The following is a 14,555-nucleotide window of genomic DNA, read 5'->3' as shown; positions in this document are numbered from 1 at the left end:
CTCATTAAAATGCACATGAGGGGGGTACTTCAGCGGTACTCCGGGCAGAACAAAATTCAGTTGGCGGTACAGTACCCAGAAAAGGTATGGAACCACTGGTCTATAGCCTATACCATTATACTGCACTACAATATGTTTATTTTATTGAGGCAAAGAAAAGCTAGAGTTTGTTAAAAGGCTGTAGAGAAGCTCTGTTTATTATTTATAATGTTTTCATGTTACTAGAGCAGTTCTTACAAAAACTACATTATGTACACAATCAATCCATAGAACTATTCTTGATTTAGGCACAAAATATGAGGAAAGCTCAGTCCAAAATATTAATTAATGTTTTTGATTAGGTCAAATACACAATGGTTACAAAAATAACCCCTTATGAATATAAAAATATGACATGGATATGAAAATATGAGTTGATCAATAGCTTGAATCAATGAAAACGGACTAGTGTATTTCGTTTTTGACAAAAGGTGCATCTCTGAAACACAAATATAGTTAGTAGAAACTTCTTACAATCCCACAGATGAAACAAGCTGAAAGAGAGAAATCTTTTGCATCAACCAAACGCAAAAAAAGATGCACATCTCAAAGAAAGACATGTGGAAGTTCATGGGATCAATGTTCTTTGGGATAAAAGTACAAACTAAAGCACTCCATTGTGATTCACTACCAATCAACTTTCAAAAGCCTTTAGTTTTATCAGACATCCAACACTTAGGCCTACATATCGTCTGCAAGAATCCAACACGTAGGCCTACATATCATCTGCAAGAATGAACCTACCAGTACATGGAGTGTAGGAATGGAGTGTGAGTGAGTGAACAACCAACTCCTGAATCTGGATCAGATCATCAGTATTCAAACCTCAACCGTCGTCCCAACTCCTCTGTACCTCTATCAATGGATGTTTAATACAGTGTAGGTATGTTTTGGGAAGTTTTAGAGGTATACAGTCTGCAGATAGAAACCCCTGGTTGACCTAGAGGTCAGCTCTCTTCTATAACTCAGTACTGGTGAGAGTTTAACTGTCTGTCTGGATCCTGGAACACAAAACTATTCCGTCTTCCTATCCAGATAGTGCTCTTTCTTGGGTGGATATGTAACATTTAACACATTATTAACAACCAAGTCTCCACAACGGCCAGAAGTTAAACTCTTCTCCTCTCTCTCTCTGCAGCATTATGTGGATAAAGTACATTCATATTTCGAAGAGGCTGCAATACTAAAGTGACATTCTCTTACTGAAAGGCAAGATTAAAAGAAAATAAAAAAGCTTCACAATATTTGAATCCATTAAACCTCCTCTTAATTCACAGTTTTCACTCCATTGTTATAAAACAACACATCAGTAGGTTCTAAACCCAACCCATGATCTTAATAGCAATCTCAGCCCATTACAACACAAATATTAACTACTTCATTATACTATGAGCTGTATGTAGCGATAGCACCTTAACAAACCCTAACTAACCTCAGCTGCATCCTCTGAGACCATGTTCTTTCCTTCCCCATCATGGCCAGTAAAGAGAATGACAGGTAAGTCTAATGAAGCTGGGGCTACGGCTATGTGATGACAGGTGTGCGAGGTGGCGTTCTACGGTGCACTTCAGAAACTCTTGACAGACAGACAGACACCCACCACTCCTTTAAAACACTGCTGATCTATGTCCAATTAAGCCTCTGGTGTAAGTTCAGAGGAGGCTGGTACCATTCCCAAGGCCCAACAGCTCTCATATCTCACTAAGGCAGCCTAAAAGAGCAGAGCCCCTGTGCCATGTGCAGCCAAAGCCCATGCTTCTTGTAACACTTTGTAATGTCATGTTTTTATTTGGGTAATTCCATTGATCATATAACGTAGAGAGGGGTACTAGCTCTTTCGGTGGAGGTGGCTGTGCCTCTTAGGTGGGACGTGGGGAGTTTGGTGGACACTCCAAGGGTATTAGATGTGGGTTTGAGGCGAGACTGTCCAGGTGGGAGTTTACAGTCCAGTATAGACTCAGGGAGCATGGTCTGGTTGGCTCTGCATGCGTCTCTCTGCAGCTGCTGCCATGGTCCTGCGTCTCAACATGGTCAGGTCTGAGACAGGGGCGTCTTCCTCCAGAGTGGGCAGGTCCTCCTCATCCTCTGGGCTCTTTCTCAAGTATCTCCTGTGGGGAAATGAATTGATATGGGTTGTGTTCAGTAGACACGAAACGGAAGAAAATGCTCAGAAACAGAGTGTAGCAGGGAGAAACTGTCAGAACCAGTCTAATAAGAAACGTTCATTTTGCTAAACTTTTGCTATGATGTGTCATTATGAACATGACCGTGATCTCACAGTCATTTAGTTACAATAGATCTATTCTGCTACTGTAGTTACTCAGTTACAGGGCCAGAGACTGAACCCTGACCTAACAGACAAGAAAACAACCACCAAGATAGCAACAAGTGTTTGCTCTTATCTAATAAGACTCTTATTTTGAAAAGATTGTCAGCTGAGGCCTGGTCAGGATGCCCGGTCATGTTGCAAAACATTCAGATAGAAAATGGATTGTGTAGAAAGATATGATTGTCTGCCAAGTTGAATAGGGTTAGCTATATTTCTATCTGCAAAGCTGTGAAGGTTTCCCCTCACTGAATACACCCATGTCATTCGACAGACTGGTCTAGTATTGCCAGTGGTGACAGTACAGTACCTGCGTGCCTGTTGTAGCAGCTCATCCTTCCTCTGCAGCAACATCTTTTGTCTCTCCTCTGCAGACTTGGAAAAGCGGCTCCCTCTGACCTCCAGGTTGTTCAGCTCGCTGGGGGCCGTCTCCACCCCCCCACTGGCTCCTGCCCCCTCCTCTGGGCCTGGGTTCACCTGCAGGGGGGAACGCTCAGCCGCCTCGAGGGGGAGAGGCAAGTCAGAGACATCTTTAATCACATTTGACCAGAACCTGAACTCATGCCCTCTATTTTTCTACCTAACCTTAAGAATGAGGCAGTACAATCACACACAAGGAGAAAGTGTAGGCCTTCTGTGATCTCTATGTGGACCACCATGGCCAAAATACCCAATGAACTGAACTGGAGGACCTACCAGAGCAGGGAAGGGCACCACGATGCGTCCCTCCAGGATGTTGTCGGTGGTGACCTCTACAGAGCGGGTCAACTGCAGGTCCTGCAGCACCAAGTGGTAGGGAACTTGAGGAAACATCTCCTGGATCTGATGGGCCTGTGGGGAGTAGAACACTACGTTACCCAGCAGCCACCTCCATTCTATACAAGTCATATTGCTGCAATTAATACATTGAAAACAAAGCTGTTGATGAAGGGCAGGTGTAAAAACTATATTCAAAGCTCAGATGATGCCTGCGAGACCCCCTGGAAACTGTTTTGGCGGACACATTAAACCTAGTCCAGGACTAAAAAGCATGCTGAAAGGAGAATCCCCTGGTGTCTCGGGAGGGGATTAGAGTAAGGCTGTGACTCACCATGGTGTTGAGCTGAGAGTTGTTGGCCTGCTGAGCGATAGCCAGGATGTTAGTGGTGTGCATCACCTCTACTGAGAAACTAGGCAGCCAGCTGGCGATGCGGGAGCCTGGGAGGAGAAATCACCACAATTATCTCTACCTGAAATGTGCACTACATGTAATGTTTCTAATATTGTGATGTCTGTCTATGTGACTATCAGCAAGTTGTATGCCAGAACTCATATACACTTCATCATCATCATCAACCATACTCAATAGAGTAGTCCATTCAGTGGGAGCACCTGTGTTGTAAAAACAAGTCTGTATGGGCCTTACCATCAAAGTGGAAGAAGTGATTGTGCTGGTTGAGGTGTGGTCTGGCGTCTGCAGCGGGGCCTCCGGGGCCCAGGTTGTTCTCCAGTGGGAGGCCAGCCCCCTGCTGCTGGCCCCTGGCCGGGCCCCCATCACCACTGATGTTCAGGGACATCCTGCATGTTGGACACGACGTGTCCTGCTCCAGCCACGACCGCAGGCAGGAACTGAGGAATAGAACAAACAGGAACGTTAATGTACACAGATATGCAGCAAACACAGATACAGACAACACAGACACACAAGCATATTATGAGCCCAGAGAAACTCAAGCAGTCGCTTAGTGTCATTCAAAACATCACCCACATAATGCCACATTCAATCAAGTGTGAGGAAATAATGACTCCTGGGTTTTTAGAGGTGCCATAGTTGGCTGGGTCAGTCTCTTACTTGTGGAAGAGGTGTCCGCAGGGCAGTTTGCGTGCTGTCTGCATGGTGTCCCAGCAGATGGCACAGTCATCGTTGTTGGCTACCAGCTCCTCTGCTGTGGCCACTGAAAACCTGAGAGGTACAGAGCATAAGAAATCTAGATCAACCTCTTTACTAGTCTCATGAATAGCTACAGTTGAAGTCGGAAGTTTACATACACCTTAGCCAAATACATTTAAAATCAGTTTTCACAATTCCTGACATTTAATCCTAGTAAAAATTCCCTGTCTTAGAATGTGAAATGTCAGAATAATAGTAGAGAGAATTATTCATTTCAGCTTTTATTTCTTTCATCACATTCCCAGTGGGTCAGAAGTTTACATACACTCAATTAGTATTTGGTAGCATTGCCTTTAAATTGTTTAACTTGGGTCAAACGTTTCGGGTAGCCTTCCACAAGCTTCCCACAATAAGTTGGGTGAATTTTGGCCCATTTCTCCTGACAGAGATGGTGTAACTGAGTCAGGTTTGTAGGCCTCCTTGATCGCACCCGCTTTTTCAGTTCTGCCCACAAATGTTCTGTAGAATTGAGATCAGGGCTTTGTGATGGCCACTACAATACCTTGACTTTGTTGTCCTTAAGCCATTTTGCCACAACTTTGGAAGTATGCTTGGGGTCATTGTCCATTTGGAAGACCCCATTTGCGACCAAGCTTTAACTTCCTAGACTGATGTCTTGAGATGTTGCTTCAATATATCCACATAATTTTCCTTCCTCATGATGCCATCTATTTTGTGAAGTGCACCAGTACCTCCTGCAGCAAAGCACCCCCACAGCATGATGCTGCCACCCCTGTGCTTCACGGTTGGGATGGTGTTCTTCGGCTTGCAAGCATCCCCCTTTTTCCTCCAAACATAACGATGGTCATTATGGCCAAACAGTTCTATTTTTGTTTCATCAGACCAGAGGACATTTCTCCAAAAAGTACGATCTTTGTCCCCATGTGCAGTTGCAAACAGTAGTCTGACTTTTTTATGGCGGTTTTGGAGAAGTGGCTTCTTCCTTGCTGAGCGGCCTTTCAGGTTATGTCAATATAGGACTCGTTTTACTGTGGATATAGATACTTTTGTACCAGTTTCCTCCAGCATCTTCACAAGGTCCTTTGCTGTTGTTCTGGGATTGATTTGCACGTCCATCTCTAGGAGACAGAACGCGTCTCCTTTCTGAGCGGTATGATGGCTGCATGGTCCCATGGTGTTCATACTTGCGTACTATTGTTTGTACAAATGAACACGGTACCTTCAGGCATTTGGAAATTGCTCCCAAGGATGAACCAGACTTGTGGAGGTCTACAATTCTTTTTCTGAGGTTTTGGCTGATTTCTTTTGATTTTCCCATGATGTCAAGAAAAGAGGCACTGAGTTTGAAGGTAGGCCTTGAAATACATCCACAGGTACACCTCCAATTGACTCAAATGATGTAAATTAGCCATGACATCATTTTCTGGAATTTTCCAAGCTGTTTAAAGGCACAGTCAACTTAGTGTATGTAAACTTCTCAAAAATGCCTTGTGTCATGCACAAAGTAGATGTCCTAACCGACTTGCCTAAAACGATAGTTTGTTAACAAGAAATGTGTGGAGTGGTTGAAAAACAAGTTTTAATGACTCCAACCTAAGTGTATGTAAACTTCCGACTTCAACTGTAAATAGCTAATAGCTAGATAGCCGTCATATGAAAGCAGAGAGACTAGATTCAAACAACAACAGCTTCATACACAGAGTCACAGCTAAGCGTGAAAGAACACCACCCATCATCTAATAAGAGCTGTATTATATACAGGAAAGTGAGAGCTGTCAGTGGGCTGATCAGTAGACAGACCTGGCCTCCATGTTGTTGATGACACGGAGGTAGTTCTTGTGGCGTCGGACGCGGCGCTGCACCTCATGGAACAGATACCTCAGCTGCATGAAGATCACCAGACTGGCCATGGACAGCCAGATATTACCAAAGAGCTGAGGGGAGACAGGGGAGTCCAACGTTAAACACAGCTCTAAGATATTACTAAAGAGCTGAGGGGAGACAGGGGAGTCCAACGTTAAACACAGCTCTAAGATATTACCAAAGAGCTGAGGGGAGACAGGGGAGTCCAACGTTAAACACAGCTCTAAGATATTACCAAAGAGCTGAGGGGAGACAGGGGAGTCCAACGTTAAACACAGCTCTAAGATATTACCAAAGAGCTGAGGGGAGACAGGGGAGTCCAACGTTAAACACAGCTCTAAGATATTACTAAAGAGCTGAGGGGAGACAGGGGAGTCCAATGTTAAGCACAGCTCTAAGATATTACTAAAGAGCTGAGGGGAGACAGGGGAGTCCAACGTTAAACACAGCTCTAAGATATTACTAAAGAGCTGAGGGGAGACAGGGGAGTCCAACGTTAAACACAGCTCTAAGATATTACTAAAGAGCTGAGGGGAGACAGGGGAGTCCAACGTTAAACACAGCTCTAAGATATTACTAAAGAGCTGAGGGGAGACAAATGTTAAACACAGCTCTAAGATATTACCAAAGAGCTGAGGGGAGACAGGGGAGTCCAACGTTAAACACAGCTCTAAGATATTACTAAAGAGCTGAGGGGAGACAGGGGAGTCCAACGTTAAACACAGCTCTAAGATATTACTAAAGAGCTGAGGGGAGACAAATGTTAAACACAGCTCTAAGATATTACCAAAGAGCTGAGGGGAGACAGGGGAGTCCAACGTTAAACACAGCTCTAAGATATTACTAAAGAGCTGAGGGGAGACAGGGGAGTCCAACGTTAAACACAGCTCTAAGATATTACTAAAGAGCTGAGGGGAGACAGGGGAGTCCAACGTTAAACACAGCTCTAAGATATTACTAAAGAGCTGAGGGGAGACAGGGGAGTCCAACGTTAAACACAGCTCTAAGATCATACTCAACTCATCTAACTGAATACTGTGGCTCTATCTCAATTAATCTTTCCTTGATTACTCTCATCATCTGAGAGGAGAGACCATGGACCTTCTCCTCCAATATAGTTGAGGAGTAGAGGAGATGGAATGCAAGGAATCGCAGAAAGACAAATTGAGATAGATCCCTTGTTTTAAATTCAGGCTAGTTCAGTCAGCCATCTTGTGGGCCTCTCGGTAGTGCAGTTAGTTCCATTACTAACACCAGCCCGTAGTGCTCCCAGCTCTGTTACTCACCAGCATGTGGATGTGGTGCATAAGGTCCAGGGACAACATAGACAGCTCCATGATGAAGTCAGTGTAGTAGACGTAGGAGCCCTTACTCTCCCAGGTGCCTGGGTGCTTCAGATCCCACAGGTGGATGGTGTACCTGCAGAGAAACAGACAGTCAGAAACCTGCCCAAGTCACAATAATGCCTTTTTATTTTGACATTTTTGCACTTACAGTGGGGGAAAAAAGTATTTAGTCAGCCACCAATTGTGCAAGTTCTCCCACTTAAAAAGATGAGAGATGCCTGTAATTTTCATCATAGGTACATGTCAACTATGACAGACAAATTGAGGAAAAAAAATCCAGAAAATCACATTGTAGGATTTTTAATGAATTTATTTGCAAATTATGGTGGAAAATAAGTATTTGGTCACCTACAAACAAGCAAGATTTCTGGCTCTCACAGACCTGTAACTTCTTCTTTAAGAGGCTCCTCTGTCCTCCACTCGTTACCTGTATTAATGGCACCTGTTTGAACTTGTTATCAGTATAAAATACACCTGTCCACAACCTCAAACAGTCACACTCCAAACTCCACTATGGCCAAGACCAAAGAGCTGTCAAAGGACACCAGAAACAAAATTGTAGACCTGCACCAGGCTGGGAAGACTGAATCTGCAATAGGTAAGCAGCTTGGTTTGAAGAAATCAACTGTGGGAGCAATTATTAGGAAATGGAAGACATACAACACCACTGATAATCTCCCTCGATCTGGGGCTCCACGCAAGATCTCACCCCGTGGGGTCAAAATGATCACAAGAACGGTGAGCAAAAATCCCAGAACCACACGGGGGGACCTAGTGAATGACCTGCAGAGAGCTGGGACCAAAGTAACAAAGCCTACCATCAGTAACACACTGCGCCGCCAGGGACTCAAATCCTGCTGTGTCCCCCTGCTTAAGCCAGTACATGTCCAGGCCCATCTGAAGTTTGCTAGAGTGCATTTGGTTGATCCAGAAGAGGATTGGGAGAATGTCATATGGTCAGATGAAACCAAAATAGAACTTTTTGGTAAAAACTCAACTCGTCGTGTTTGGAGTACAAAGAATGCTGAGTTGCATCCAAAGAACACCATACCTACTATGAAGCATGGGTGTGGAAACATCATGCTTTGGGGCTGTTTTTCTGCAAAGGGACCAGGACGACTGATCCGTGTAAAGGAAAGAATGAATGGGGCCATGTATCGTGAGATTTTGAGTGAAAACCTCCTTCCATCAGCAAGGGCATTGAAGATGAAACGTGGCTGGGTCTTTCAGCATGACAATGATCCCAAACACACCGCCCGGGCAACGAAGGAGTGGCTTCGTAAGAAGCATTTCAAGGTCCTGGAGTGGCCTAGCCAGTCTCCAGATCTCAACCCCATAGAAAATCTTTGGAGGGAGTTGAAAATCCGTGTTGCCCAGCGACAGCCCCAAAACATCACTGCTCTAGAGGAGATCTGCATGGAGGAATGGGCCAAAATACCAGCAACAGTGTGTGAAAACCTAGTGAAGACTTACAGAAAACGTTTGACCTGTGTCATTGCCAACAAAGGGTATATAACAAAGTATTGAGAAACTTTTGTTATTGACCAAATACTTATTTTCCACCATAATTTGCAAATAAATTCATAAAAAATCCTACAATGTGATTTTCTGGAATTTCTTTTCTCATTTTGTCTGTCATAGTTGACGTGTACATATGATGAAAATTACAGGCCTCTCTCATCTTTTTAAGTGGGAGAACTTGCACAATTGGTGGCTGACTAAATACTTTTTTTCCCCACTGTATGCTTTTGAATTGTACACACTACAAATCAAATGTATTTATAAAGCCCTTTTTACATCAGCAGTTGTCACTAAGTGCTAATACAGAAACCCAGCCTAAAACCCCAAAGAGCAATCAATGCAGATATAGAAGCACAGTGGCTTGGAAAAACTCCCTAGAAAGGCAGGAACCTGGGAAGAAACCTTGAGAGGAACCAGGCTCTGAGGGGTGGCCAGTCCTCTTCTGACTGTGCCAGATGGAGATAAGAGTATATAGCCATTAAGGCCAGACTAACTTATTTTTGCTTGCGCTAATCAGTCGTTGTAGATCATCACTTAGCTTAACTCTCACTGGGCCAGCCCGAACGTGCACCTCCCCAAAATTCCCAACCAACGCAGCTCTGCGCACACGTCCCTCTATTCATTTCAATGTGTTGACAGTTGGAGAAATTGATTGAGCTGCGTTGAGAATTCGAAAAGTACACTGCTATGCATACGCGTACAAGTTTTGGACTCTGATAGGCACTTAATGCTATGGGTATCCACACAACACAAAGCAAAGCAACAACTCATACACCTGGCTACTGTTTACAGGGTTTAACCTAACTAATTAATGAACCACTCCAATAAATACAGCTGCCTGTAAGTCATCCTGATCACCCTCTGTAGTACAAAGCAGTCTTTCAACGGGTGCTCATGGTAACACATCTAACAGCACGCTAATAATAGAACTGGTTCATTCTAGATCTGCTATGTCATCTGTGTTGCTGTGGTGGTGTGCAAGAGGGTCTGCATTCTGAAAGAAAGGACCTTACCTCATGATGACATGTCCAGTCCGCACAGTGACCAGCAGACACTGAAAGACAAGAGAAAGAGATATGAATTATACATAAGTATTTTATACAATACCTTGATTTTAGAACTGTTTCCCACAAGAAAGGAACTGATGACAATTATGTATTACTAATTTGTGACTGAGTAAACCGCCTTGTTACTGTAACTTACAATAAAACAACAGCTGGAACAAACTCCTGCAGGATGGTAGTCCCAACTCCCCAGGAGGTTTAGCCAGTCCTGCTCTAGTCTACACCAATGGGTGTGCCTATAGAAATACCTTCCGCCCAATATAGAGCAATAGTAATGGGGTCTTTTTGTAGGCACTAACTCCGCCATGGTTCATTGGACAAAGCCTATTGGGAAATGAATTGAGTTTTTGTAGGGTTTTTGGATCAACGCCAGAAATAAGGTCTGTGGTAAACACAGGTATGGAGATCTTATACGTTTTGTTCTATGAGATAATCTTCATCAGCTAACTTCACTTTTTGTGAATTTTTAAGCATTTATGTAATCAGAAAAGAACATAAAGGCTTCATAATTCATAAAGGTCATGTTAACGGACTGATACTGTCTCATAGAACAAAACGTATAACATCTCCTAAGTCTGTGTTATTTTTTGCCTTTTTTTTTTCTATTCCAAAACCCGATTCTTTCCCCATAGGAACGGCCGAACGAACCAGAGGTTACTCATTTACGTTTTTTAGAACTACAAGCTGGTGAGCTCTTTAGGGCTTGGTCCTCACCTCAGCAGCCATGAAGGAGAGGGTGTGCATGCCATGGGTAGCGCCCAGCAGGCCACAGACCACAGCCAGACCACAGCAGCCCAGCAGCAGGGATACCAGTAGACCCAGGACACGTACATGGCTGTTCATAGAAGTAGTGGGGGAGAAGGACAGCTGCAGGGGGGGAACAGGTACACATTAACCTACTGTACAGAAAGAGAGATTACTAAGACAAACACACACAGATGTAGACGGACATGCACACCTACATATAACTTGTACTTTCATACAAAGAGCGACCAACACACACAATGACAATTTAGGGGAGGTTGCAGACTTCATGGCTACTCTTTCAATAGACTTTCCAGTTTAGCATGTTTTTTGGTCAAGAGGTAAGCTTTATCTGGGCAGTGTCACTGCAGCCCCATACTGTCCTACTAACACATGCTCAAAAAACCAGTCTAGTGACACACAAGAATACTGACACAGGTACAGTGACGCACATCCAGGCTTGTTATGCAATGAAAAGCTAACAGGCTCTGATCCAACTTTTAGCAACAAAGTACAGCATTCCAACAGGTATTATGTCAGTTGATATGATAAGGGGAAAACCTAACAACCATTGATTGCAGACAGAGAGGTGTCATTCTTCACAATGCAATGTGGTGTGATGTTCTGTTTTCCTCTCATATAGCTACAGCACACTATCTAATAGGCCTAAATGTTAATACTTTTTTTTGTATTATTACATTTATTTGTCAGGGACCATGTACAACATCCCATTACACCAGATTTAGCCAGACAGCTCATTTTCATCTGTAGTCCCCCACTCTGTAGTTTGAGTCTATGAAGTGACTGAAACATTAGCTAAACCTAAGACCCTGGCCTACATACATACAGCAAGAACTAGCTTATTAATAGGTCTGGTCTGGACCTGAAAGAGACCCGGTCTATGGCAGTCACTGTGACTGAATGTATAGCCAACAGCTTCATATCACTGACATCTAACAGAGGTATATATGTTTACAGTGTAAACAAGTCAACAAGGTCACTCTCCCTATAGTACAGTGGGTGGGCCCATCTACATTTTATCATTTCAGTGTATTTCAGTTTTTTATTCAGTACTGTAATAAGTTGTCATGCAGACTGTGTAATAGCAGTTGTTACCCATTATAACTACTTTTATAACATATCATGTCGTTACTCATAACTATTTAAAACTACTTATGACAAATGATGTGTTATATAGCTGTTATAAAGGCTTTATGAATGCATTCATAAGGACACCTACAGTAAAGTGTTACCATAAAATGTACTATTATTATCAACAGAAATAGAGGTTTGTTGAGGGAAAATGTACTTGCTACGATTGTGATACGTTGTTGTCTCTCCTAGCTATCTTAAGATGAATGCACTAATGTAAGTCGCTCTGGATAAGTGCGTCTACTAAGTGACTAAAATGTACTGTTAGAGGTTGATGAGACGTACGTATTCAAAGCGGTCCTTGCACAGCTGGACCATGAGGTGGAGGAAGACCAGGGCAGAGAACCACAGACACCACATGACCACCTCCTCCACCGTCTGAACGTTCAGCACCCCGAAGATAAAGATGAACTTATAAAAGATGAAGTTCCAGAACTTGTCCTTCAGGTGCTGAGGGGAGTGGAGTAGAGAGGAGATGGTAAGGGAGAGGGGTGGAGAGAGGAGAGGTCAAGACATTAGAACATGGATGGAGTGGTCAGAGTACACTAATAGACTCAAACCACCAGTGTGGATTTCAATGCTAAGATCTTGTTTTCCAGACTATTTGTGGAGGACATTTGTACTATAGTTTATAGACACACAGTCAGATGCCTAACCTTCAATAAGGCGACATGCCAAAAAGCAGACGCTTGAGAAAACATGCAAGTACCACGTTGACATGTGAGCACACACAAGGCTTATCAAATACCAGTTATTAGGTTACCACCACAACTCCAAGACTCACCTGCTTCTCACTGACTCTGAGGGGCCCAAAAACCATGCACTGGATCATCTTAGCAAATAACATCAGAGAACAGCAAGCTGTATTCACCAACACCTGAGGAGTAGAGAAGAGTAGACCACTTAGCAACCAAGTAACAACTAAGTAACGTAACAACAATATTGTCTGCTTGGCTGAGTTGAGCCTATCTTGAATAAGACTTACCCATACAAAGAGACTGTCAGTGACCAGGTACCACATAACAGTGGTTGCCAATTCTGTATCTGCACCCACAACATCATCACTAGTCACATGTTCTAGGCCTTGGCCGCCTCTATTATCTCCTTCTAAGGGGGCAGGTGGGGGAGGCTCGTCCATGTCTGGAACCCCGAACCCCTGTTCTGTCACAGTAGTGTAAGCGCTGAAGATGCTTCCAGCCAGCAGAGCCACACTCAGCGCTGTGTAGGTCTGCAGACTTGGCCAGGGAAACCTCTCCAGGAATAGCAGAGGCATTGGAATGTTAATGTTGGAGGTCTCTCACACACAATACTTGTGAAGTTAGGCCTAATAGGCTTGACACTGATTTCCACCACACCTTTGCTCTGTCAACAACCTGCAGGGACAGAAAACAAATCAGTTAGGCTACTGTAGGTAATGGTAATGAATGGAACTAGCTAGCTAGTGTAACGGTAGTAAGCCTGAGCAATAAGCCCTCTCTGTCTAGTTCTAGTTTATAGTGTTGTTTCACTGGTCAGAGACAGTTGTGGAGGGCTAGCTGAGCAGCTAAACTTGCTGGCTAAGTTCATATTGTTATTAGCTAGCTAACTAACTACCTACCTACCGCTACCAAAACAACGCCCATTTTGGTCCAGCTCGCTAGTGCGTGCTAGGCTAATGTTAGCATGGAAGCTAGCTGTTCGCTACAAGTTTAGACAGCTAGCTAGCTACCCAATGTTATATATATCAAATAAAACAAACTCAAATAGAGGACCTGACATTGCTTATAAATTAGCACTTTAGCTTGCTGACTGTCTAGTTAAAAAGTCCAAACTCTCTAGCTAGTTAGTTAACTAACTAATTTAGCTAGCTACCTGTTCCAGAATCTATTTGACGTTTCCGTCCTCGGCAGAGAGGTTGCTAACTAGCTAGCATTAGCAGCTAGCTAGTTAGCTAGCTGGAGATTATGAAATAAACCAAACCAGTCTGGTTAATATTTGAGCAAAGACATTTCACTCAACTTACAAATTGATCAATTTGACATTAACTAGCTAACTTAATGTCCAACATCCAATATCCTCTTGTAGAGGTTGACAGTAGACTACGTTGAAATTCCCCGATCCGTGGTTAATGCTGCGTTCACATACTGGTCGGAACTAGAAAACTCGGAAATTTCCGACTTGCTAATTCGTTGACCGCGGCACGTGTACAACTACAACCAGTTAGGACGTTTCCTTGTCCCGTCTAGTGTATGAACGCGGCATATGTTGACGACATCTTGTTTATTTCTCTCTGGCTGGAGATATACAATCTATGCAAGAGACCCAGGTCATGAAATTCTGAGCGTCATCACAACAACTTTCAAAATAAAAGTGTGTCAAGTGCAATGTTGTCCAGTAAAATCAGGGTTGAGGAGTAACTGATTACACGTAATCAATTACATGTAATCTAATTATTAAAAACAATTACCTGTAATCACTTACTTTACCAGCAAAAAATATTGCAATAAGATTACAGATACTTTTGAAAAAGGAGATGATTACTTCTTGGATTACATTTTAATTCAGAAAGAATGTTTGCAAAAAATAAATTATGATATCTTTCTGTTTTCTCAATGACTTTCAATTCAACA

At 43.2% G+C, this 14,555-nt stretch overlaps 1 protein-coding gene across 2 annotated transcripts; it reads right to left on the bottom strand.

Annotated features, from left to right (window-relative positions):
• Window positions 1-166: 166 nt before the first annotated feature.
• Window positions 167-14,170, bottom strand: amfrb (autocrine motility factor receptor b). Of its 2 annotated transcripts, none has more exons than XM_041895380.2 (14): window positions 13,949-14,170; window positions 12,932-13,319; window positions 12,731-12,823; window positions 12,232-12,396; window positions 10,765-10,917; window positions 10,000-10,040; window positions 7,406-7,538; window positions 6,057-6,190; window positions 4,197-4,307; window positions 3,771-3,973; window positions 3,456-3,562; window positions 3,062-3,196; window positions 2,676-2,866; window positions 167-2,147 (listed from the first exon to the last, which is right to left on the bottom strand). In XM_041895380.2, exons 2-14 carry the CDS (start codon window positions 13,217-13,219, stop codon window positions 1,997-1,999), a joined length of 1,905 nt encoding a protein of 634 aa, XP_041751314.1. In that variant the 5' UTR covers window positions 13,220-13,319; window positions 13,949-14,170; the 3' UTR covers window positions 167-1,996. The 2 variants fall into 2 exon arrangements, with proteins under 2 accessions (XP_041751314.1, XP_041751318.1); XM_041895384.2 differs by lacking the exon at window positions 13,949-14,170 and adding an exon at window positions 13,798-13,936.
• Between the last annotated feature and the right edge of the window lie 385 nt (window positions 14,171-14,555).

This window comes from Coregonus clupeaformis, chromosome 15, assembly GCF_020615455.1.
Source record: "Coregonus clupeaformis isolate EN_2021a chromosome 15, ASM2061545v1, whole genome shotgun sequence".
NCBI classification, from domain to species: Eukaryota; Metazoa; Chordata; class Actinopteri; order Salmoniformes; family Salmonidae; genus Coregonus; species Coregonus clupeaformis.
This window is presented reverse-complemented; position numbering and strand designations above follow the sequence as displayed.